The following is a 27,243-nucleotide window of genomic DNA, read 5'->3' as shown; positions in this document are numbered from 1 at the left end:
TGTTATATGCACCATGTCTTTGCAGAACTAAAAGTTGAGCTGGGGTTGTATCATCTCTAGGAAGCATGAAGGTTGAGAAACCCTCTGGTTCTTGTCCATGGTGTGCCGCACCACTTGCCTCTTTTCTATGGGTCTGATCCATCTAGTATGCCTCTGTATCCTCACGGATCTCAGGGTTGAGGGCATGCTGATTTTTGGCAGTACAATTCAGTTTCTCAAGTCAACTTGTGCATTATCTGGATGTGCAGCTGTCAACAAAGATGAGTTGCTGCAAATGGTGCGGTTTGGAGCTGAAATGGTTTTCAGCTCTAAAGACAGCACTATTACCGATGAGGATATCGATCGCATTATTGCAAAGGGGGAGGAGGCAACAGCTGAGCTTGATGCAAAGATGAAGAAGTTTACAGAGGATGCGATCAAATTCAAGATGGATGACAGTGAGTTTTATGGCTTACTTGAACTCTCAAGTATATTAAAGTTATAAGCATTGCAGAAATCACCTATTTTTGGACTTCCACAAGGGTCTAGCTTTTTTTAAAAACTGCAGATGGGACTTTCAAGAGTGCTTGTAACATCTTACAATGGGCCTTCTTTTTGTAACAGCTGCTGGGCTCTATGATTTTGATAATGAAGAAAAGGTAAATGTATTCTCTGTCTTGCATGCCCTTATCTAGCCCTTTTCGACTTTAAAGCAACTTAGTGACACTGGATTATGGCGTTTGATACTATAATGCTAGGATGAGGGAAAGCTTGATTTGAAGAAAGTAATCACAGAGAACTGGATTGAGCCACCTAAACGAGAGCGCAAGCGGAAGTAAGTTGACCCATGTGCTGTAGTGGCATACATGGTCAACAGTAATCTTGTGATTATGTGAATGCTAATGTTATTATGTTAGTGCTAATGCTATCTTTGGTTAATTATGGATGGATCAGTTATTCTGACTCTGATTATTTCAAGCAAGCTCTCCGACAAGGAGGCCCAACAAAGCCAAGGGAACCTCGCATCCCAAGAATGCCACAACTGTATGCTGCTTAACACATGGCACTTGTTTGAGACTTTAGTTACAGGATAAACTCAGTCAGTGCATCTTTATGTGGTTGCAGTTCATCTTATGTGAATTGGTTGCAGGCATGATTTTCAATTTTTCAACACACAGCGACTAACAGAGCTTTATGAGAAAGAAGTCCGGTTTCGTCTGGTAAGGGTTGATATTCTTTTCCCACATTAAAGTTTATGAAGCAATGTTGATTATATTAAAATACAAGCAGGTGCCTGTTCAGAATCCAGATTTAACTGGTGCCTGTCCTTGCTTTGAAATGCTCTTTAGGTGCTTGGTGATTCTTTTTAGGCAGTCTTCGTGTCTTACTGCAACCTGAAAGCTGTATATCGGTGAAGAGGACTCCATGCAAGGGCCTTCCCCGTGCTTATATTATACTTGGATTATTGTGAATTTTGGAAGTATGTCAAAAGAAGTGCCTTTTGTGTATCTTGCTAGTGTAGTACAGGCAGCCTGAATCTCTGAACTCTACACGCTAAACACGATTGTCCTGGGTGTGTACATTACAAAGCTACAGTATTTGAAGCCTTATTTTTCGGTATTCTTTAATACAAATTTGCCCACACTTCTTTCACACAAATTTGCCCAAAGTTCTCCATGAATCCAATCTGGCCAGTTTCAAAGATTTATCTTCATCCTTTATTTGGTTGTTGCTGAAAAGTTTCAAATCACCTAAAAAATACAATCTGAGGTACTGTGAGACAAGTAGAAACTGCATGTTCCATGTGAAGGCTAATTGGATACAAAAGCTTCCAGTAGACAATGGGTATACTTCTGTTTAGATTGAACTGGTACTATGATTGCAAGCGCTACAACTCTTACACCACCCCTACAGAGCCATTGTAAACCCTATATGTTGGTGTTTCCTGAAAGAAGCCAACCCTTTTATGGACATCACTTTATAAATTACTGAGTACTTGAGTAGGAACTGGTCTACCGTGCATGATTTAGTTGATGTGAGTAGACCCTGGTGGTGTCATACTTTTTTGAAATTTGAATGAGAAAATGTTTGTATGGTTGTAGAGTGTAAGCTTTTTTTTTTTACATCTCTTATTTTAGGTTAAGTTTGCTGACATTTCTATGGGGTTTGTTGCAGTCTCAAAAGAATCAGGCCAAAGATGCTTTTGGGGAAGGTGATGATGTGGAAGGTAGGTTTGGACGCTCATAATTGGCAAAGACCTTTAATCAATCCAATCCCAGCTCCTCTAACTTAGGTTGTGTGTGTGCGCATATAAAGAGGTTGGAGAAGCGTTTACACTAGAAGAGCAGGAGGAAAAAGAACAGCTGCTGGAAGAGGTGAGGGTGTGCTATTCAGATTAACAGACGTTATTCAAGGCATTTGATTTGTTTGTTTGTTTGTTTGTTTGTTTTTTTTTGGGTGTTTGGCAGGGATTTGCTAACTGGACCAGGCGGGACTTCAATACCTTTGTAAGAACTTGTGAGAAGTATGGGAGAAATGACATTCGGAGCATTGCAAGCGAAATGGAAGGAAAGACGGAAGAGGAGGTTGAGCGATATGCCAAAGTGTTCAGGGAGCGATACAAAGAATTGAACGGTATCTATCATGCTTGCATGTTTATATCAATATGGGGTGGGTGCCAGGGGTGGGGGGTTAGGGATGTCCACATATACAAACCAAGATCAACTCTTGTTTCTCTGCTCAAGTTTTGGGAGCAGTCAAGTGCCCTAAGAAAATCTTTTTTGGTTTAGCAGATTATGATAGAATAATAAAAAATATTGAAAGAGGGGAAGCCAGGATTTCACGCAAGGATGAGATCATGAGAGCAATTGGAAAGAAGCTGGACCGATATAAGAACCCTTGGCTAGACCTGAAGATTCAGTATGGCCAGAACAAGGGCAAACTCTACAATGAAGAATGTGACAGGTTTATGGTATGTTGTCTCAGAAGCAAATGTCAGTTCATGCAGTTATGAAGAAATATATACCAGTCCAGTCCATGTACGTTTGTGGTGTTCAGAGTAACGGCTGCATGACAGGATACTTGATTTGATCTCTGCTATTTATTGCAGATCTGTATGGTAAATAAACTTGGTTATGGTAACTGGGATGAACTGAAGGCAGCATTCCGAATGTCTCCTCAGTTTCGGTTTGATTGGTTTGTTAAGTCACGAACTGCAGCTGAACTTGCAAGACGCTGTGATGCTCTCATCCGGCTGATAGAGAAGGAGATGCAGGAGTTGGATGAGAGGGAACGGCAAGCTCGGAAGGATCAGAGTAAGATGAACAAGGTAAAGTTCAATATTGTCCGTCTGATTATGGATGTCTTGAACTTGCTGGTTGCCTAGTTAGGGAAGTGAGATCCTTTTAAGGAGGCATGCCTTGAATATATATATATATATATATATATATATAGAGAGAGAGAGAGAGAGAGAGAGAGAGAGAGAGAGAGAGAGAGAAAAGAGAAGAGAACTTTTTAACGTCGTAGGAAACTATCCCAAGAGACCAAATTGATCTATCCGACAAGATTTGAACTCAAGACCTTTGATTCAAGAGGGAAATGAGCTAACCAATCTATATATATATATATATATATATATATATATATATATATATATATATATATATATATATATATATATATATATATATATAGAGAGAGAGAGAGAGAGAGAGAGAGAGAGAGAGAGAGAGAGAGAGAGAGAGAGATTATCTCAAAAGTGTGCGTGTCTGAGAGAATATATTTTTGAAACGATTAGTTATGTGGCTGTTATTGCAGGGCAGAAAAAGAAAACTCATTGAGTGAGCATCCGCTACAACTTCATTACTTTTCTCCCCTCGTTTTGAGGCTATGTACCTGGTTAGCAGACACTGGAAAAGATGTTGGCAATCTCCTTGTATTTTTACCCAGGTTTACATGGGTAGTCCTTATATTTTAGGTGTGGCTTTAGCTCTCTGTAGACCAATTGTCTCAGGGACTATGTATTAAAAGTACTTACATTCATGGTTATTTATCTGTTGCAAGTTCAGACTTGATTAGATGCATGCTATTGCCTCCTTTTTATCTTCAGGTGTAAAAACGAGTTCTAAATCTCACTGTTTGTGCTAATTATAAGTTCAGATCATGTCTTGCACCAAATATTGACTTGTTTACTGTAAGGATTCGAGTTCTATAACGCTTTGTGTGCCAATTATACAATTAATCTTATATTGTATGTCGATGCTATATTGTACATGAGCAAAGCACTCACGCGTTCCAAGTCTCTAAGCACTTCAACATTTTTAAGCCCTATTGATTTGTCAATGTACTACATTATCTAAATGCTGAAACCAAGTTCCCATATTTCTATTGCATTGCTGTTGTTAAATCTCAAAAGGGTTAATTTTTCAAGAGATGCTTTCTCAAAAGACACAGTCCCCAAGTCAAGAAGCATTAAAAACCCTTGAAGTTTCTTGGGTGAGGTTAACTAAAAGAAATGCTAAAAGAAAAGGTTGTCTATATTTTTAGATCGAGATTTTGAATTTACTCCTCCAATGATTATAAAACATAATATACGGTATTGAAAGCTGAAGTAGATGTTGCTTTGAAATGATTAGGTTTACTAGTTTATAGGGAGGTGAGTAGATCATAGAATTCACATTTTGTGCCTAGAGATAACCCTGAGGACTACAGAGTACCGATATTACCCAACATTGTCATTCTTTTTCTCTGCTTACTCGAAGTAAAAGCACAAAGTAAAACATGTAGGTGTTTTCTTAAGTACAATTGACTAAATCAATCATTGTAGTCGATTTGGATGGGGAAAAGATGTGCAAATTTAACAAAAAATCTGCAAAACAAATGCGACCATCCTTGATTTAAAATTGCAAAAGAAAATCTTTTTTTTTTTGGAGCCCGTCCATACACCCTTAAAGTAACACAGCTTATTCCCTAGAGCGTTGTCCACAAGGACACTTTTAAGTATTCCATGGAGTTGGAGGTATGCCAACTTTTCAATGCTGCATTTGCAAGGGATTGTGTGGTAGAGGCATTTTATTTAGGGGATTTTCTCAACATTATGTTGGAAAAGTATTTGTTCAATGCTCCACCATTGTGTTGTTACATCACATGTGACGGATGTGCTCTATTTTGCAAGGCCTCCTATATGAGACGTAGCCTTTGTGGTGAGCACTCAATGCTTAGAAGTTTCCAATTTGAGATTGGATGGTGGCCAAATATGTGACTATATGGTTGGGAGATGACTTATGTAGACTTGGCACTTTGCTAAGTAGGATACATGCTTGTGTAGGCTATGTGATCGTATTAGTTAGCGTTGGACACAACAAATCAAAGAAACATAGTTCTTGGGTTGCAGTGCTTGTTTTGAGGATCCATATAGTCTCATATGGTTGTGGGAGCTGCACAGTCTCTATGGAACCATGTTGTGGTCTAACATGGTTCTAGTGATGATATAGTCGGTTGGTCATTTTGGACAAGTCGTTTGGTCAACATGGCTGATCTATTACAACTATGCTGACCTTGGCCATTATATATAAACTAGTTTGGCAGCCTTTGTTAATCATCAAGTTCTGTGTTAAAGCACTCTTGTAAGAAAGACATCCTTTATCTAGAGTATGTCTAGATCGTCATCAAAGCTTCGTATCTAGAGCATAGGGGTGGGGTAGAAAACCTTCACTTTTTAATCGAAGTTTGCAAGCAGTAATATTGTTTACTCTCTACTTCTTTATGCAACTCAATGCTGTATATTGTAAAGATCTTGCTTTAGCTATTGTGTTTTTTTAAAAATATTTTATTAGAGCTTAACTTATTTTGGTAGTTTTTTTATTTGAAGGCAAATTGGAGAGATGGACCAATCTGCAAGTAATGCAGTCGCTCATGTCTGTTCTCCACCATTCCGTGATGAAAAGTTAGATGGGACAAATTACACTCTTTGGAAGTTTAAGATTAGGTTCATATGTGTTGTGAGAAACTGTCAACATAGGGGTGGATGCAAAGTCGGATCTTGCTCCAAATTAAGCTGATCTAATACATACCATATTGTCAGATCCTGTTTTTGCTTTTGGCATGGAGACGAAGGAATGCAGATACTTTGGTGCTATCCTCACCAATGTCATGATTTAGTGATGACCTTGATTCAACATACTACCACATCTTATGAAGCATGGCAAGTTCTTAAGAACCAGTATTATCAGATGAGAAATCAGACAAGGATACAAAACCTTGAGAATTAGCTTGCAACAAAAAGGCATTTTGAAGGAGAAGCAATAGAGAAATTCATAACATGGACAAAGAAGGCCAGATGCTAGTGGTGGGGGATCACTAAGACTAGTAAGGAACTGGCACGCACTTTGGTGACCTCACTGAACAAGTAGGTGTGTGAGCCACCTCTTACTTTTGAAGAGTTTGGCGCAATGTTGGTGGACGAGGAGATGTGTTTTAAATTCAAAGATAGCAAGACATTGCATTCTTTGCAAATGCAAAGGAAGGCAAGGGGAAGAACTCCACTAACCTCAATGCTTTCTTAGAAGAAGAAGAAATCCAAGGTAAAGTGTTTCTATTTGCGAGACAGGCTTGGTCATGTGATGAAATCATGTAGACTGAAGGAAGTAGATGAGAAGAATGACACTTTGAAGTCTTTGAAGAAGAGTATGGAGAACAATGCTAAAGTAGAATTGGAACTGTTTGTGGATCGATAAAATCTGTGTAAAGACATAACATTTCTCCACATCCGATGATTCATGGATCATTGACAATGGAGCATCCTGACATATGACCAGTCAAAAGGTCTAGTATAGCTCTCTCAAGCTTGTAGGGCAGTCCATTGTGGTACCAGTTAAGTGTTGGGAATCAAGGTCTTACCTGTGCATGTGAACCACCTCTTAGAGGGCTCACTTATGTGTTTATGTATGTGTGCGTGTGTGTGAACCACCTCTGAGAGGGGTCACAATAATATCTAGATATTTGTGTGAGTGACATAAGTAGTGATGTCAAGAGGCAACCTTTATAAACCTATAAAGGTACGTGCACTTCCATTGAAATAATCAATCAACCATCATATCATTGTAGTCATGTTCTACACACTCTCTCTCTCTCTCTCTCTCTCTCTCTCTCTCTCTCGCATTGTCTTCTCTCTCTAACTCTCTCTCCCCCCCTGTCTATTGCTCACTAGCCATGGCTGCCTTCCTATTCAAGACACCATAGCCACTCGCTCCCTTCTCATAACCCTTCAATTGTATTAGAGTTCTGATCTCTACACTTAGCTTCCTGCTTGAACTTGCGGTGGGCGACGAATCCTTGCTTGACTATTTTTTCTTTTTTCGGCCATGTGTGCCATCTACCTTCACCTCCACATGCTCAACCACATCATCTGCCCAACTTTGATTTCAAGGGTTTCAATAACCTTATTAAAATCAGCCACATGTCATCCTCAAAGTTTTTGTTGTCGTTTTCAAACCTGTCGACTGTCCTCACCAGCTCCAATGATGTGCCATTGTAAGCACAAGCTTAGTAGAAGCTTAGCCTAAGCTCTTAAAGAGAGTCAGCCAAATATTTTCAACATAGTACTTGAAAAAAAGGGAGAGCCAAATTGACTTCAACATCTCCTTTTGAAAAAGCAACTAAAGTAGCAAAAAGAGGTCCAAGGGCTTCTACAAACATCACTCTTGAAGAGAGTTACATAACAAATTTGGGGCTTTTCAATTTTTCTGTAGATCTAGCTTAATTAGGGGATTAATGCTAAATTTTACATCATTCTTCGAAATTGAGGGTGCATTTACAACATTAGAGGGTTGCTACATCATGCTATATCATTTTGATTAGAAACCCAATTTCCAAAACTCTAATTTTTAGAAACCCTATTTTCGGGCTTTATTTGTGAGAGTAGACACTGGCTCATCTATAAGAGCTAAGATCCCACGTCTCCATCATTATGGATTCACATTATTCGTTGAAAAGTTTGATGGTTGGGGACAACTTTCACACTTGCCAGGCCAAGTCAAAATTCAGCTTGATGCGTGAAGGCCTCTGGGTGAGGGGGGAGAAAAAATGCAACATTAAAAGCCTGGAAGCTTAGTGATCAGAACACTTTTAGTCTAATAGCCTTAGGATTATCTGCAACTTTATACATCATATAGCGGATCTCATGACTTTCAAGGAAGCTTATGAGATGTTGTACAAGCTCTTAGGAGCTCAAGTTTCCATGTAGATTGAGTTCTATGGACTCATGATGTAGTCACATGAGAGCTTCGACACTCAAGTGAATAAGATGAAGTCCCTCGTGGAGCAACTTGTAGCACTCAAAGCAAATGTGGAGGAAGATGTGGCCGTAACTGTGCTTATCAAGTTCATGCCAAAAGAACCCTATGGTACCCTCATAACCACACTTAAAAACCTCATGAAACTTACCTTGGAAGGAGGCATAAACTCCTTCAAAGAAAAGAAAACAAGGGTACTGCCAAAACAACAAGAGGGGACAACTCCTTCTACACAAAGAAGCACATCTTCAAAGGTCCAAAGTGTTCCTTGTGTGGCAAGAACAATCATGAAGAGAAGGACCATTACTCGCGCAAAAGCCATGCAAACATTATGGTAAAGATAACCACAATGAAAAGTATTGCTACCACAAAAAGGAAGATGCCAACATCATCAACAAGGACAAAGAACTTCCCATAGAGGAAGCAAATATAGTAATGATGAATGGGCTTTCAAAAGTCCCAATGTGTGTGTGTGTGTGTGTGTATGTGTTCTATTTAGTTATGTGTTGTGTTTTGTGTTTGTGACTAGATCCTGTGTGTACTCTACCCATCGGATCCCATAACTAGCATGTGATACTAGAGCCATGTGATTTATCCTCGACCAAGAAACAAAAATTGGCATGAGAAATCATGTGCCTAGATTTATCCTTGACACAATGTGAGGTAATCCCTTGAGAGGGGGAATCAAGGTCTTACATGTGCATGTGAACCACCTCTTGGAGGGGTCACTTATGTGTTTGTGTATGTGTGTGTGTGTGAACCACCTCTTAGAGGGGTCACAATAATATCTAGATATTTGTGTGAGAGTGATATAAGCAGTGATGTTAGGAGGTAACCTTTGTAAACCTATAAATGTATTTGTATTTTCATTGAAATAATCAATCAACCATCACATCATTGAGTCATGTTCTATACTCTCTCTCTTGATTATTGTCTCTCTATAAAGGCATTTGTATTTTCATTTAAATAATCAATTAACCATTACATCATTGAGTCATGTTCTATACTCTCTCTCTTGAGCATTATCTTCTCTCTCTAACTCTCTTTCTCCTTGTCTATTGCTCACTAATCATGGCTACCTTCCTATTCATGCCACCATAGCCACTCTCTCCCTCTCCCAATCCCTTCATTGGGAATGATGGCAAATGCCCAACCAATGGGAATAAGTATCATTTTTTTTTCTAGAAGTGGTGATACTAAGAAGTTTCCAACGTCATTTATGTGCTAGACTTTCAAAGGAATTTGATGTCAGTTACAACCATACCTGACTGTGACTTGAGGGTTCTCTTTGATAAGGTGGTGCAATCATCACAGATGTCAACAACAACGTTGCAGGAAGAGGAATCTGGAGCAACAACCTGTATGAGCTATCGGCTTTTACAACCCAACTCGGTGTTGGGACTGTAAAAGCAACAACTTAGGGTGCACATGCACATGAGGCATGCGTTTAGACACATGGGATTAGGGCATCTCTATAATTGTTAGATTAGGGCACACGTGGCCTTCAGACTATAAAAGACACATGCCCTATGTACTTTGTACTTTTGGATGACAATTTGATATCGAGGCTTACACAATTTGGGATTATGAAAGGTTTTTTCCATCTTCTTGGTGAGAGGCTAAACCGATTATCATCTTAATTACATGCAAGCTTTCATGGTGGTGATTTCCCATATCTTAATTTCATTTTCAAGGACAAGCAAACTATGGCATAAAAGATTTGGGAACTTGAGTTTTATAGTCTTAAAAGAGATGTAAAGGGTTAGGATTGTTACACATCTACTAGCATTTTCTGAGATGTCAAATGTATGTGAAGCTTGTATGATGGGCAAGGAGCATCGGAATGCATAAATCAAGAATCATGCAACGGCTTCGTGCTGCATATCTTTATCATAAAACACAAACCACTGCATTGGGTGGTCCTGTCTACTTTTACTATTGATCGATGCCTTCAATAGAGGAAGACATGGGAATATTTTCTTTGGGATAAGGTTGAAGTTTTTGGGAAATTCGAAATGGGATATAGCTTGGTAGAGAATGAGAAAGGAAAGAAGCTAAAGAAGTTTTAAACAAATCAAGGAGGAGAATTCACATCATGTGAATTCAATGCCTATTGCAAGGAGCAAGAGATGAAGAGAGATTTGATAGTTGCTTATACTCTCCAAAATAGAATGATATTGCAGAGGCCAAGAATCACACAATTGTGGAGATGGCGCGGAGTATGCTTCAAGGGAAAGGAATATCGAATTCTTTTTGGGTCGAGGTAGTTAACACTTTAGTGCATATCCTTAACAGGAGTTACACAAAGGCAATGAAGGCATGACACCTTAACAAGCTTATTCTAATAAGAAACCTTCAGTTGCATATTTCATGACATTTGGATTTGATTGTTTTGTGCTTGTTCCATACTCATCCCGAACCAAGGAGAATTCCAAGAGCAGGCAATGCATTTTCTTGAGGTAAAGCATGAGTCAAAGGGTTACGGACTACATGACCTGGAGGAAAAGAAGATAATTGTCAGCTATGATGTAGTGATTGAGGAATAACCTTATTAGGTGGAGGAGAAGGCTCCGTCCACACTATCATTCAATGAAGAAGTAGCCCAATAGATACAACCACCAATGATAGTACCAACTCCACAAGAGATGGATTCATTAGATGATGAAGAAGGGAAGCCTACAACACCATAGAAGGGACTATATCCTAAATGGGTGAAGTGCTCTTGGATCGAAAAGTTTTGCTAGTAAATATAGAAGAGCCAATAGTTGTTCGTAGATGCAAGAGAATAGAGGAGAAGAAGATGACCTACACTCACACTGGCAATATGTCCTTAGATGGCTAAGATAATGAAAATACAGAAGCCAGCTGAGGAAGCATTATAGCAGATTCGATTTGGAGTGGGGACCATGTAGTTAGAGTATGACTCATTTATTAGAAACCACACTTAGACACCGAGTGGTTTTGGAAGGGCAAGCACAAGTTGATGGCACATTGGGTAAGTACACGGTCAGGCACGTGGCTCAAGGGTTGAAGGTTTTGCATAGTTTTAAGGGTTCAACTTTCAGGAGACATTCATTCACACAACTAGATTGACCACTATTTGTACTAGCCTTAGTTGCTCATGGGCGGCAAGTGATAGGTATTGAAAATGAATGTGATGTGAAGTCAACATTTCTAAATGGTTCTACTTTCAGGAGACATTCATCTTTCCCACAACTAGGTTGACCACTATTTGTACTAGCCTTAGCTGCTCATGGTAAGTGCTGGTATTGCAAATGGATGTGAGGTCAGCATTTCTGAATGGCCTTCTTAAGGAGGAGGTTTATGTGGTGCAGCCACTCGGGTTTGAGATACCTAGTTTAGAGAACAAAGCGTGCAGACTCCGGAAGGCATTGTATGGGCTAAATCAAACCCCTCGGACATGGCTCCAATGGATAGATGCTTTCTTTGTAAGTATTTGTCTTTCTAAAAGCCCGTCCAAAGAAAATTTATAAATTTTCACTAAGCAAGACATGTACATGATCATTGTCCTATATATGGATGATCTCATATAGAAAACCATAAAGTGAAGATCCTACAAACACATGAGATGCCGAGTTTGGAGTTTGAAATGACAGACCTTGGACTTATGCATTTTTGTTTGGGGATTGAGGTATGGCAAGAGAGTCAATGGAATCTTCATTTCTCAGTTAAAGTATACAAGAGAAATTATAAAGGCATTTGGCATGCCTGAGTGTATGTTGGTGGTTACACCCATGGAGGCTGATGCGAAGCTATCTATGCAAGATGCTTCTCCACTTGTGAAGATAAATGAGTACAAGAAGTTGGTGGGAGTTTGATCTTTCTATGGCACTACGTGACTTGATATCAACTTTACAGTTGGTGTCCTTTTAGCAAGTTCTCAAATTAGCCTCAAGAGAACCATTGGAAGGTAGTGATGCCAATGTTAAAAGTACATCAAAGGTACGCATCACTTACACAGCATCACTTACACATTAAACAATACCCTGACTGGATTTTGAGACTTAGATTGGGCAAGAGATCGTAGTATTAGAAAATTTGATTAGTGTTTTCTTATTGGGTCTAAAATTACATCCTGGATAAGCAAGAAGCAATCTACAGTAACACTTTCTTCTATAACAAAGACTGGGTACAAGGCAACATGCTTTGTTTTACATGAAGTTGTATAGTGGGAGTTTGTCCTTTTTATGGAAATACATGGCTTGACATCATCTTTGCAGTTGGTGTTCTTAGCAAGTTTTCAAATTAGCCTCAAGAGAACCACTGGAAGATAGAGATGCCGGTGTTAAACGTACATTAAAGGTACCATTATATGGTATCACTTGCATATTAAACAATATCTTGACTGGATTTTATGACTACTCAAATTGGACAAGAGATTGTGATATTAGAAAATCTGTTTTTGGTTAATGTTTTCTTATCGGGTCTGGAATTACATCCTGAATTTGCAAGAAGCAACCTATAGTAATACTTTATTCTATAACAAAGATGGAGTACAAGACAACATGCTTTGTTTTACATGGAGTTACCTAGTTGAGAAAAAATTTAGAAGACATGGATGTTGCTCAGAAGGGAGCAACAATGTTGCTATGCAACAATCAGAGTTGCATGTCAATTGCCAAGAACCTTGGTGCTTCATGCTCGCACGAAGCACATTTAGATACATCATCATTTTGTACGACTTGATCATGAATGGAGAGGTGGAGCTTATCTATTGCCAGACGACAAAGAATTGCATATATATTTTCACGAAGGCTCTTGGAAATGATATAATCGATTGGTCATTTTGGACCAAGTCGTGGGTTGGTCATTTTAGACCACGTTGTGGGTTGGTCAACATAGCTAACTATACCGACCCTCTGCACTTTATATAGACTAGATTGGCAACCTTTGTTAATCATCGAGTTCATATTGTTCAAGCACTCTCATATGCAAGACATCCTCCGACCAGAGTCTATTTAGATCACCATAAAAGCTCCGTATTCGGAGTGCATGGGTGGGCAAACAACCATCAGTTTGTAATCAAAGTTTGCACACACTAATATTGCTCACTCTCCAGTTCTTTCTGCAATTCAATGCTTTGTATTTAAAGATCTTGCTTCCGCTATCCTGTTTTATTACACACTGTATTTTCAAGAGGTGGCACCTCTGCACCTAAGTAGATACGAGCTTCATATGAAGTAAAATGTTTACTCCTAAATGGGGATGTGATACTTCAAGGCTATTTAGCTAAGGCTACCTGCAAGGAAGAATAATGTGAGATTCTTCTCCACTAAATATCCACAACAATCTGTGAATCTTCGACATGTGAGCAGAAATTGGTCTTGTTTCACTAGGATGAACACAACAAAGTGGGCTGCCCATGAAAAAACAAATGGTAGACCAAAAACCAACAATCGCCGCTCCACCTGTCAACTTGCAAATCCATAAAATCTAGCTATATTATTAATGCAACTATATATTAGATAACAAGATAGCTCTCATCCCCTAAATGTTCTGAAAGCAAATAAAACATATACAGAGACAAGGGGATGCATCTTATTGAAAACCTTACAAGATGCATTAGCCCTTGTTTTCAGATTTCTTCTTGCAAAAGTCCTCAATCCAGTCCAGGGTCACACTACTGGGCCTCTCAATGGGAAGGCAAAGAGCTCTATCCCACACGAGTTGTGAGAGGGCACCGATAGACCTAGCCACCCCTAGTATGACTGGGAAAAATCGCTCCTCATGCAGGCCAAAGTGGTTAAAGACAACTCCAATGATAGCATCCACATTGGGCCAAGGATTCCTTACCTTGCCCTGCTGTTTCATCACATGGGGCACAATCTCTCCAAGCTTGGCAAGCAACTGAAACTGTGGATCGTCAGGAAAATTGCTCTCACAAAATTGGTATAAACAAGTGTACCTGGGGTCGGTTTTCTTCAGCAGGGCATGTCCAAACCCAGGTATGATGTGGCCAGCCTCAAGTGTTCGCCGTACATAAACCTCCAGGTCCTCTGTGCTTGCATTTGGGCCACCAATTTCTGCAAAGACCTTGCTGAGCCATCTGAAAGACTCCTGAATGGCAAGGCCATGGAGTGGGCCTGCACAGCCATTCATCCCGGCCGCAAACGCGAGGTATGGGTCAGCTAGTGCACTGCCCACCAGCCGAACAGCATGTGCACTCACTGCACCGCCTTCATGGTCACTGTGAATCACCAGATACATCCTCATCATCTCATACATGTTGGGATCATCAAACCCTAGCATGTGGCAAAAATTGGCAGCAAAATCGAGGGCAGGGTCAGGGGGGATGACATGCCCATCTTTGTACACCCTTCTGTAGATGAAAGCTGCAAGAAGGGGCAGTTGGGCGATGAGGTTAAGGCAATCCTCCAATGCCGGGTGCCATAGCTGGCTGACTGGCATGCCGGTGGCATATGATTCGGCGAATTGGCTCTGTGATTGGAGGGCCATGATGGCAGAGACCAGTTGGGTCATGGGGTGGGCTGATGCGGGGAGTGCATTGATGGAGGCAAAGGCAAAATCGGGTATCTTCCTAGCACGGGCTTTGAGATCAAGTGACAAGGTAACAGTTTCTCCAGTAGAGGGCATTTGGGCAGTGAGAAGAAGCCACAAAACACCCTCAGGCAAAGGCTGCCCCCCTGGAAATGCAGTGGGGAGAGAAGTGAAGCACTGTGATATTGAAAAGCCTCTGTAGAGGATGCCATAGTCTGGATCAAGCTTGGATATGTCCCAGAGTATGCTTTTGATGCCCCTTGATCCTGCTATTATGTCTTGCACTGTGTGGGGATCCAGTTTAGTATTGCCATGATCCCTCTTTATCCCAGCGAGACGGTCTTTGAATGAAGGGATAAGGGAGCTTAGCTTTTCTTGCAGTGTAACCGACGACTCCTCTTCTTGCCCCTCCTTGCTTGCAGGAAGGTTGTTGGCCGCCTCCATGTTCAATTACTGCACAGTGCAAAACGAGGACATATTTTTAGAATTGGCCTCCTAATTGCTGCCCTTATAGAACTCTCTTCTTTTTCTCTTTCATCATGGTCTTGCGAGAGGACAAATATTTTTAGAATTGGCCTCCTAATTGCTCAATTTTAGCCCTTATAGAACTCTCTTCTTTTTCTCTTTCATCATGGTCTTGCGCCAAGGCTTGGGAAAATAAATCCAAGCCATCAAATCAACAAGCTTTGTTTTTAAAGAATGCACCATATGATATTGACACATCAGTAGTGCATGTGAGAGAGAGAGAGAGAGAGAGAGAGAGAGAGAGAGAGAGAGAGAGAGAACATTTGAGAGTGTGTACGTGACAGAGAGAGGGAGAGGGTCATATGCATGTGTGTGTGTGTGTGAGAGAGAGAGAGAGAGAGAGAGTGAGAGAGAGAGAGAGAGAGAGAGAGTGAGAGAGAGAGAGTAGGTGTGTATATGTGTGTGCATGTGAGAGAGAGAGAGAGAGAGAGAGAGAGAGAGAGAGAGAGTTTCAACATTTGAGAGTGTGTGTACGTGACAGAGAGAGGGAGAGGGTCATGTGCATGTGTGTGTGTGTGTGTGTGTGAGAGAGAGAGAGAGAGAGAGAGAGAGAGATGGTTGTAGAGAGGGAATAGTTCTTTTCTGGAACCTTGGTGGGTGCAATACTAGTTTTACTAAAATAAAAACAAATGAGTTGATGGCACATAAGCAGTTAAAAATAGAAGGCTAATAAAACCTTGCCACATCAGCACATGGACTGTTTAAAAAATAGAGCGCTAATAAATTTCTGCGACACCAACAAGGAGAATTAAAAAAAATTGTTCCACTACCCAAGACCATGATGGTCGGGAAAGGCCATGGGTTGGCCTTTCCTTAGGAAAATGGGTCACTAGCTAGCGCCAACTCCCCATTTCCTCTAGGGAAAGGCCTCCCCATGGCCTTTCCCTAGATGGTCCTCGGTCGGTCAAACTTTGAGGCAGCAAGTCATCATTGACCTGCAAACCTACTACAATGTGCTGATGTGGCAAACAGTGATTCGCAGTGACGCCCGCATTGGAATCTAACATTCCAAAAGTTTGTGTAAGGATCTCCTTCATTCTAGAAGTTGATGTGTACTCCTTGCATGATGGATGATTAGCCTCCTTGCATCTTCTGCCCTCCTGAGGACTATGACGGCCAGGAATAGTCCCCAGTTGGACCACACAGGCTCCCGGCTACGTTGTCGACTTCGCCGGTTGCTTGATCGGCTGGAATGGTCCTCCCGGGGACCATTCCCTACTCCTTCTCCCCCCCCCCCACGCGCACACTAATAACCACCTTCTCTCTCTCTCCAACAAAAGAAAGCCCTTAAAGAGAAAATTTTAGACTATTTTGGTATTCAAAATATTTTATTTTGACAAAGGGAAAACTCTCTTTCACTTGCATCCCATTGAGATTGCACATGCTTCAATTGTGTAAGAAAAGAAAGTTTCCTTTTCATAAGTGAGGCTCACAATAGTACGTTCCTCTCTTCTCTCATACTAGGGTTAATGGGCAAGTATTACAAGAGTTTCCAAAATTGGGCTTTAATGTGTAAGAAATGTGGGTATGCATCTTGTATTGAGTGTATTGAGGCAAGGATTACAAGAGTTTCCAAAATTGGGCTTCCATGTGTTGTACTTAAGGGGAGGGTTCTCGCATTTATATAGTTGTATTGCTCAAATATTGTCTGTAGAGATGGTGAATGAAAAAGATGTGAAGAAACATTAGGGAGCCTGGGAGGAGGTCAACCAAAAGAGCCTTCTAAGGAAATTTGCATATTTAGTCTCTCATGCTAGGTGAAATTTTCGGCTTAGTAAGGCAAGCCTAAAATGTAGGTTAACATTCTCTTGTAAAACCAAAAAACAAAGATATAAATAAAAGCATCATTCAATATATCACCTTTAATGATGCCTATTCCCTCTTGTCATATCAATGAATATGATTAGTGTAACATTTTAGCATTTTGATTGATTTAAACTCTCTTCATTCAAGCTAAAATTTAAATCTTTTAACAAGATAAATGAGAACACACCATTGTTTCATAGCCACATTATATGAAAAGAATCACTAATGCAAAACTTGAAAGCTAAGATATGGGAAATCACCATGAAAGTTTGCAAAGCCCAATCTATGGAAGCAAGGCTCCAAGATTGTTCAAAATCCAAAAGATAGCCATAGCGGCCCATGAGCCCTCTTTTATACTTGAGCCCATGACCATAATCCCTAAATCTCACTAATGAAGTTACTACTTCATTACAAACCATCCCTTCCCAAACATCTTATTCTCAAAATCTATCATACGTACAATTATACATCAATGAGAAGTGAAGTTCCATCATGTTCATAAGACCATAAAAATAAAAGGAAAGATCTCCAAAAGTAGCCATGCCAATAGCATAGTCGGTGTAGAACTAGATCCTCCAAGTATGAGAAAAGAAATCTCCTTGGTCTTCCATATAGTCCCATGAATAAAGCCTCTGAAGAAATGATTGAGCGAGCCTTGATTTCAAGTCTAGAAAATCTCATCCCATAAGCTTTGACTACCCAATGAAGAATAACCATCAATTTATATGTAGGAAACTATAATGACATCCATGTCATTGTTGAAAGCCCTTGCAATTCCTTCATGAAAAACACCTTGAGATGGGCTGCTGTAAATCAGTTATACACAATGTCAAAACATACCCACATCATAAATCTTTATCATAATAGCCATTGGACTCCATTAAGATAGAAAAAAAGACCCCTAAAAACATCTCAGCAGAATCTATCCAGAAAATCAAAGAATGTATATCTCCCCATATAAGAGGCAAAAAGTCCATGGAAATCATGCCACATGGTCAAGAAACATCCCCCATAGGTAGACCTTATTGTTGCACATAGGAAAGTGGTTGCCATGTAGCTTCATCCAAGGGTATATTCTTCTGTTTGATAAGGAATTCCTTTATGCTTCTATTCCTCAACTCTCTTGTCCTTCTTCCCACAATCCTCTCTTACTCATAAATGATTTCTCCCTCGTAATCCATAGATGGAGCTCTTACACTTCTTGAGGTATAGAACCCACATACTTCTTGAGATTAGATGTATGGAATACACCTTACATTAGCCCCAATTTTTCAAAGCCTTTCTATGTGAGAGCAGATGCAAGTGGAGGGGACTTGGGGCTACTTTATACCAAGATCATGGAGTCATTGCATTTGAGAGTAGAAAGCTTACTAACAAGGAGATGGGATTTCATGTTTATGAGCAAGAGATCCTTGCTATCCTTCATGCCATCAAGAAGTGGGATCACTACCTTTATGGTGTGCCCATTTCAAGGCGAGGAGTGACTATAGAGTGCTGAAAATTTTCCTATCCCAACCAAATCTCTCTCCCAATCAAAAGAGGTGGCTCACCACTCTTCACAGTTATGATTTTTAGATTACACTAGGCAAGGACAATGTGATAGTAGATGCATTGTCAAGGATGTAGACTTGCATAATGACATTAATCATGGAGGTTTATAATGATTGGGTTAAAGGAATTTAAGAGGAATATATTTTAAATGAGGGTGCTACCTATATTTATAGGAAATTATAGCAAGGTGATCATGACTATATCCCTTATTAGAAGCTTCACAATAACCTCTTATGGTACAAGGATAGAGTGTATCTTGTTTCTACTTCATCCTACATACCTAAGGTACTTCATGAGATGCATTCATCTCCCTTTGCGAGTGGGTCATTTTCCTGTGCTTAAGAGCTATGAAAAAGTGAGTAAGAGTTTCTTTTGGAAAGACATGGGAAGAGATGCCAAGCAGTTTGTGATGAAATGTTAACACTTCATGTTAAAGAAACAAGGATAGGGTGGTCCACTTTATCCTTTACCCATTCTGGATGTGAAGTGGATTGTAAGATTTCTCCCTCCAGCTTTTGAGATGTAAAGTTGTAAGAACCTCCCCTTCTATTCTTGTAATCATCCCCTCTCTGAAATAGAAGAAAGATTTTGTTTTACCCTTTTTGGCCTAGAGAGAGAAAATGTCTAGAGAGAGGTAATTCAAAATTGAGATATCTTTGGATACAAAAATTCTCCTAATGTCTAAAATGGATTCCCCTGAATCAGAAGTTCAAAATGAACTTTCTAATATGCATTAGGAATTAATTAAAAATGGTATAAGGGACCTTAGCCTAAGGGTCTACATTTTCAGAAATTTTTGGATTATGGTCCAATTAAGGTTCCAATGGGCCAATAAGAAGTGTTGGGATGAGATAAATCCAAAGAATAAAAGAAAATACCCAAAAATGAGTAAATGCTCACTTAAGATGAAGAGTTGGCTGAGTACAAGGTTTATTAGTTAAAAACTAAGGTATATTACTAAAAAAATGAGATATTTTGGAGAAATGATGCATTTTTGACACCTTGGTAAGGAGAGGGAGACTCTTGAGGTAGATGCCTTTTTCACATGTGTGCTTGGGTTTTTTAATTCAAAAAAATGTGATATTTTTTTCTCTCCTCTCTCCTGGAGCAAACTAGATCAAAAAGGGAGCCAAATTGATCCAAATCTTGTCCAAATTGAGTCAAACTGAAGCTGCAAAATTTTAGAACCCAGTTGGACTTGGTTAGTGGCCTCCCTCACCTATAAATAGACCCTCATTCCTTTGTATTCTTATCTTTGAGCTATACCATGCCAGTATTATCTTAAAATAATCATATTTCTATTATCCCTTAAATTTTCCTCTCTCTTGGGAGCTTGGAGCTTCCCTCTCTCTACAACAACTCTTGAAATTACTCTTCTCTTCCTGGTGGGCCAATAGATTGGTTGGGGGCTTCACTGCTAATTAGGAATCAAGCCAAACTTGGAGATAAAATTAAATTTTATGTTTTTTTTTTCAATTATCTCAATGACTTTCTTCTTCTCAATCCCTCTCAAGCTTGAGAAGCTTTCAAAATGATGGTTTTTATTCAAATAAAGCTTTCCCTAAGATTCTTAATGTCTAATTAGAATTAAGTTAATCTTTATGCTTATTTATAATGCTTTTCTTAAGTAAATCTCTCTCTCTCTCTCTCTCTCTCTCTCTCTCTCTCTCTCTCTCTCTCTCTAAAAGAGTAGTCATCTTTATGGCTAAATCTTTAGCAAAAGAATGCTTCTCAATGATAATCTCTTGTTTTAAATCTAATCTCTAAGCTTGATGAGCTAGAGGATGAGAATTGGTATTTTCATGATTTTGAGTTAGTAAAAATAATGGTCAATTCCTTTTAGATTGTTTATGAGTAGAAAAGAATTACTTTAACTCATTCTAAATGAGAAAAGGATTATCCTAATAAATTGGGAAAGGAAGAATGTTTAATTTAGCTTAATTAAGGAGAATAATCATAATTATGTTTATAATTATGGTTAAAATTAGGATATGATGTATACAAAAGAGGAATTCCCATGACATTCGAGATCCAAATAATTAAAGTTAAAAGAGGAATTTTTGGCATAGTTCAAAAAAATGAGTATTTATCAAAAGTGAAATTCTGAGTATTATCATTTTTATTGAGAAATATGGGAAGAATTGATTTTTGTAAATCCCATGAATCTTTTATTCAAAAAAAGAATATTTAATATATCTTATTTTGAGAAATTTGAGAAAGAATGTGAAAATATCCATCGAGAAAACTTGGATAATTCTTAATCAGAAAAGGGAATATGGAATCCTTGGGAGAATCAAGGATCCAATGAGTAAATGAAAGTTTAGAATTACTCCTCATTAATGAAGCTTAAGGAATGAAAACACAATACGTAAATGCTCTTTCTGAGTTTTTACTATAAAATTCTGATAAGGTTCATTTCTCCTTTTTAAACCTTCAACAACACTCTGATACTTCGATTTAATGGGATCGAGAAACAAGTTGCCTTTAGCTAAGCCAAGCAATTGGTAGAAACTTAGAAAAGTTCTACCAGTATCGAAAGTAGAGAAACTGTGATGGATGTGAATGTGATGTGATGATATGTCGATGAATGTAAATAGATGTGAATGGATGTGATGAGATGTGACGAGATGTGAATGCATGAGATGTGATGTGAATGGATGTGATGAGATGTGGATGGATGTAAATAGATGTGAATGTGATGTGATGATATGTGAATGGATGTGATGAGATGTGAATGGATGTGATGAGATGTGGGTGGATGTAAATAGATGTGAATGTGATGTGATGATATGTGAATGGATGTGATGAGATGTGAATGGATGTGACGAGATGTGAATGGATGAGATGTGATGTAAATGGATGTGATGAGATGTGGATGGATGTAAATATATGTGAATGTGATGTGATGAGATGTGGATGGATGTAAAGAGATGCGAATGTGATGTGATGAGATGTGAATGAATGTGATGAGATGTGGATGGATGTAAATAGATATGAATGTGATGTGATGAGATGTGGATGGATGTAAATAGATGTGAATGTGATGTGATGAGATCTGAATGGATGTAGATGGATGTGATGAGATGTGATATGGATCTGGATAAGTGTGAATAGATGTGATGGGATGTAAATGGATGTGATGAGATGTGTTCTGAATAGATGTAAATGGATGTGATGAAATGTGGTGTGGATGAATGTGATGTGATGTGGATAGATGTGATGAGATGTAATATGAAGTGAATGGATGAGAATGGATGAAGGACGATGGGAATAGATATGAATGGATGTGGAATAAGCAATGTTAAGTGATATAGAAGAATGTGGAATAACGAGAAATGACATGGAACGATGTGGAAAGATGAGAGTTCGTTAGAAACTGTATTTATGAAAACTGTTTTTAAAAGACTATTTTATGTCAAGAATGCTGGGAAGCATTTTGACTATCTTGTCGGTTATGGTCATGTGACGACCTAATTGAAAGTTGCAACAATAGCTGACGGAGAGTCAATGGAGGACGTCTCGCGTGGCAAGGTCGGCCGAGGTCTTGACCAGCCTCGGTTCGATTAAAATGGTGAGCTTCCAGCGGTGGATGAGGGACTAAGGAAGCGGCCTATGAGTGAAGCGCTAGGTGACCTGCGAAGGAGCCTAGAGGGTGCTAACCATACGGTGCTCGGGCTCTAGGTCGCCCTGAAGATACCCATGCGTGCATCGAGGACGAAAATGGAACAATGAGTTGGAGTTGTTTTCTGAACACGGGCATGGATCTCGTTGATTTGCCTTGCTGGTCTTTAACGGATGAGTCCATGGCTCTTTTATATGGATCCGTTGGTTGATCTTGCAACGGAGAGTCCATCTGGATTTTCTTATGTGATTATAATTTCGGGTACTATGAGCTAGGAACTATTGAAAAGGCCCCTGAGTGAGCAGGTGGTGTGAGCATTCTGGTTGCCAAATGATGCCATAGGTACACCGATGAAGGAATGATTGGAAATTGGAATTCAAGATAGATATTTTGGACGATTATGATCAGTGATACTACAGTTTCACCATTAAAAGATTGTTTTAAAGACAGTTGAATCTGTGAAAAAGGCAATTTCATATTGGGTGTGTAAGTGGTGTGACTATTTTGAATTTTGCTTGAAGCACCGGCTAGGGGGCGAATTGGCTAAAGTGGATTAACCAAGAAACAAGAAATGTCAAAAATTTATGAAGTACCAATAAAAGATTGTAATTGTGTGATGAAATTCATGCAAATTAATATTTAGAATAAAGATTCATAAATTGGAAATTGGGTCTTTAGAAGGAAGTACCGTAATTGTCTGGAATCCTTGACTTGCTTGAGGCCTAGATATGATGGTATTCACCTTATAGTTCCAAGGACCGTGATTACTCGTATATACTATGGGTATAAGTGCAGCTCTTTACTGACAATATATACGAGTAAATCTAAGACCTTGAAATTATAAGCAAAAATGCTATCCACATGATGAATTCGAATGCTGGTGGTTGATATGATTTTAGAATTTTGGTTGAGAATTGATGAATTGATTTGGATTCTGATTGAAAGATGATGATTTCTGAATTCTGGTTGAAAGAAGATAAGTTGAATAAAGCCACAATGAGGATGAATGGGGAGAATCCCAGTGATGATGTTAGTGGTTAAATATACAAGTGAATAGGGTGTGTGCGGGAACAAGCCCTTGGCAAGAGGCTATAAAAGAGAATCTGTAAATGTGAGAGAACCCGTGAAAAGGTGAGAAGTATCTACTGGGAGAGAATAAAGGGTAGCATGAGGAGCCTTAGGAGGTGTGGAGATATTCTGGGAGAGGTGGAGAGAATCAAGCAAAAGAGGTGGAGTGAATCAAGGAGAAATCAGTGGGATTGGATGCTTGGATGTAAACTCTATAAATTGAGGCATTAGCATAATGCTGGTTTTTGATTACCCATGCCTACATTAAGCTATCAGTTAATTGCTCACTAATCTCATCGTAATTATTGTCTAATCTCTTTGTTAATGATGTTGATTCTAGCATTTGATCCACCATAGCTCATCACATTACTGCAAATTTAACATGGTATCAGAGCCTAGCCTAGAATCCATCAAGTTTGTGAGCCCATTATCCTGCTAATCACCTGGCTAATTAGGATTAGTAGATAATTAGATTTTTTAAACCTCTTTTTCAACTAACCTTTGTACCCTTAGTTGGTGGAGGGGCTCTATCTCCCGTCATATATCAAATCAGCCCAAACCACTTTAGCCACACATAGCTATCACCCTTGTGCTCTAGCCCATTCAAGAATTTTGCCAAACCGCCTTCTACAGTTGTCGATTTTTGTTAATTTGCAGGTACCATTTTTCAGAGGAGAATCTGAGATTTCTGTTGCTCGAGTTGCAATCAAGTCTACAGTGAGATCCAAGCTCTTCATCAAATCTACAGGTGACTTTGGTAGAACAGAGATTAAGCATTCAATGTTTGGTCAAATCTTGTGTTTCTTAGCTTAATACTCTACTAGACTAATTGCTATTGATGGCCTTGAAAGGATTTGAGCTCATTTGAACTCTAAGGCCTCGGATCTGGACTCCCCCCATACTCTGCTTTCTCTGCACATAAAATAGAGGATTATTTTGCTAATCAATGATTTACCAGTACTAATCACTATTTTTTGGTATAATTGAGGGTTCAAATTAACCATTAGGTATCTGATACAGATCCCTATAACTTCAGATTGCAATTCGGAGATGGTTTGATACTCCAACCATTCCATACAGATTTGTTACCCTTTGTTTAATGTAATTTCTGGTAAAATTATGCTGATAAATTTGTGGTAATCATCATCTTGCATTTTACCCACACACAAATTCAAGTTATTCACAGCCAAAGTTGCATTTGGGAATGTGCATAAGAATGAATGCTATATGCATTATGTATTGGGCACATTACATCATTGTGTAAAAATGGGATCAGACACTACCCTTGTCCAGAATAAGGCAAGAGGCAAGACCTCCCGCATAGATTTAGGTTTGCATTGCATAATGACACAGGATAAACATTAAAAGCCCAAAAGAACTGTCAACAATACATTAAAACATGTTGCTCACATGGAGCAAGAATTGACGGTCAAGCTCATGGCCCCAGCCATGAAAGAAGAAGAACATCTCTTTCCAAGAGGAAGATCAACACCGAGAAGAAGAGCTAGATGAAGCATTGAAGGAAGACATGGACGCGTGAAGAGAAGCTGCCATGACAAGAAGACTGAATAGAGGATGTGAGGCTCCAAGAAGTGAGGAGCCATGTGAAAATCTGAGAGAGAGAGAGAGAGAGAGAGAGAGAGAGAGAGAGAGAGAGAGAGAGAGAGAGAGAAACCCCACAACCCAATGTAACCTGCCCCAAGAGAGTAAAACCACCTCTGAGCCACCGATGATGTAGGCCATGTGGTAGATGTATGTGTGAGCACTTTAGTCAAGGTCATGGGCACTTGTAGTAGCCTTGGACACATAGAGAGGGAGAGTGTCAAGGACTGTGAGTTTAGGGACTTGAGGCACTGGTCGCCGCAGACTATCAAGTAAGAAGGAAACTTGGTATAGGGTCCAGGTTTGCTAGGAGTATTCACTTGAGGGGAGGTGTGCTAGGCACTGGTCTCACAGACTATCAAGTAAGAGGGAAACTTGGTATAGGGTCCAGGTGTGCTAGGAGTATTCACTTGAGGGGAGGTGTTGAAATATACAAGTGAATAGGGTGTGTACAGGAACAAGCCCTTGGGGCAAGAGGCTGTAAAAGAGAATCTGTAAATTTGAGAGAACCTGTGAAAAGGTGAGATGTATCTACTGGGAGAGAATAAAGGGTAGCATGAGGAGATTTAGGAGGTGTGGAGATATTCTGGGAGAGGTGGAGAGAATCAAACAAAAGAGGTGGAGTGAATCAAGGAGAAATCAGTGGGATTGGATGCTTGGATGTAAACTCTATAAATTGAGGAATTTGATCCACCATAACTCATCACATTGCTGCAAATTTAACAGTTAGTAACTGGAAGACGATTATGACTTTCAGCATATCACTATGAGATTAGTGGATTGTGCTGACAGATTGTTGCTGTTTGACCTTTGACCTAGTGGATCTAATTAAGGAATGACAAATTGAGAACCTGCGAAACTGAAATTCCCGTGGGGAATGTTCAGATGGAATTTTCGGTCTGATGGACCATTATTGTGTTAAGAATATGAATGAATTATTCTCTAGTAATGAGTTTTGTATGTTCTTCTTTTAGAAGGGATCTTTATCCTAGGATTCTGTGGGGGGGCTGACCAAAGTATAAAGAACCCCATAATCAGTTGGATCTAAAGTTGGATTTGAATTATAAATAAGGTGGTCTTTTCACCTGAGTGTCTTGGTTAATTTGGAAAAAAGAGACTTAACAAGAATTTTTTGTATTGATAGGATCATGGATTGAGGTCGTGGTGGTGGGAATTTTAACCCCCAACTCGATGAGGAAGAGCTCGACCCGGATGTTCGTAAAACTCTTCATAGATCGCAGCCTAGACCTTTCAAGGGTGAAGGGGAAAACTTGGGTGAGACTGTGGAGAAGTGGATCGAAGCAATGGAAGAATACTTCGATGTCACTGGGTACAACGAGAAGAGTAAAATGGCTCTTGTAAGGCTGAAGATAGTAGAAACGGCCAAAGTGGCATGGAGAAACCACTACGAGACAAACCGTCTGGATCGGAACACCCAGACATGGAATGATCTCAAGTTTACCTAAGGAAGAGATTATGTCCTCCCCGATTTTTAAAAACCAAGATGAATGAATTCTTAGAGTTAACCCAGGGGAGCAGAACTATTGAAGTGTATCAGCAAGCGTTCGCTCTCCTCCTCAAGTACTTGCCACTGCTGGATGAAGAATAGCTGATGGGTGGCTAGGTTCATTCGGGGAATGAACGAACCCTTCAATACCTTGGTGAAGAATGCCAAGCCAGTTTCTATGGCTGAAGCCATACGTATGGCGAAGGATCTCGCCAAGGCCTTTGTTGTCAAGGTCCCACCGAAGCCAACACCATCATCTTTCAAAAGATTTCTAGCTCCGAAAAATGATTCCAACTTTCCACCGCCTAAGAGACAACAAGGTCAAACTTAGGATATGGAGTTCCAGAATGGAAGAAAGGTCCTTTTCTCGGAACTCAATCCCCTAGAATTCAACTTCAGAAGTTCCACCCTTGAACAAAGAAGTTAAATGCTATAACTGTCAAGGATTTGGACATCGCAGTATGGATTGCCCCCAACTCCTTTTGGATCAAAGTTTTCGGGGCAGGGAAGTTAGGGATCCAACTCCTTTTAGATCAAGGTTTTCGGGGCAGGGAAGTCAGGGAGAGACTCCATCTCCTTCCTTCTAGAGTAATCAGGTTCCTTTCTGTCAAAATCAGGGAAATCCTAGAGGTAGACCCTCTAACCAACCCTCAGCTTTGATGCAAAGTAAAACAAGACCTCTGCCTCAAAATAGGGGAACTCAAAGAGAGATGTTCCTAGATCGGCCGTCCACTTCCAAGGCAGTAATGCTGGAAGTGATTGAAGAAGAAGAA

General features: G+C 39.6%; 1 protein-coding gene and 1 pseudogene across 3 annotated transcripts in view; one reads left to right on the top strand and one right to left on the bottom strand.

Moving 5' to 3' along the window:
• The window catches only part of LOC147605666 (putative chromatin-remodeling complex ATPase chain), a 29,957-nt gene extending 25,847 nt beyond the window's left edge, over positions 1-4,110 (top strand). For both annotated transcript variants that reach the window (XM_086793441.1, XM_086793442.1), the window contains exons 16-26: positions 249-437; positions 604-638; positions 738-814; positions 934-1,023; positions 1,130-1,199; positions 2,155-2,206; positions 2,296-2,354; positions 2,448-2,613; positions 2,772-2,950; positions 3,089-3,307; positions 3,796-4,110. In XM_086793441.1, the coding sequence (XP_086649567.1) occupies positions 249-437; positions 604-638; positions 738-814; positions 934-1,023; positions 1,130-1,199; positions 2,155-2,206; positions 2,296-2,354; positions 2,448-2,613; positions 2,772-2,950; positions 3,089-3,307; positions 3,796-3,822 (1,163 nt within the window). In that variant the 3' untranslated portion in view covers positions 3,823-4,110. The remainder of the gene's footprint in view (positions 1-248; positions 438-603; positions 639-737; positions 815-933; positions 1,024-1,129; positions 1,200-2,154; positions 2,207-2,295; positions 2,355-2,447; positions 2,614-2,771; positions 2,951-3,088; positions 3,308-3,795) is intronic.
• Positions 4,111-13,736: 9,626 nt separating this feature from the next.
• On the bottom strand, positions 13,737-15,335 carry LOC147605665 (citrate synthase, mitochondrial pseudogene; annotated as a pseudogene). The gene has a single exon (XR_015265173.1). The product of XR_015265173.1 is annotated as a citrate synthase, mitochondrial pseudogene (transcript).
• Positions 15,336-27,243: the final 11,908 nt, after the last annotated feature.

This window comes from Cibotium barometz, chromosome 59, assembly GCF_041138505.1.
Source record: "Cibotium barometz isolate CiBa-2024 chromosome 59, ASM4113850v1, whole genome shotgun sequence".
Classification (NCBI taxonomy): Eukaryota; Viridiplantae; Streptophyta; class Polypodiopsida; order Cyatheales; family Cibotiaceae; genus Cibotium; species Cibotium barometz.
The sequence above is the reverse complement of the archived record's forward strand: the minus strand, read 5'-3'. Positions and strand labels throughout refer to the sequence as shown.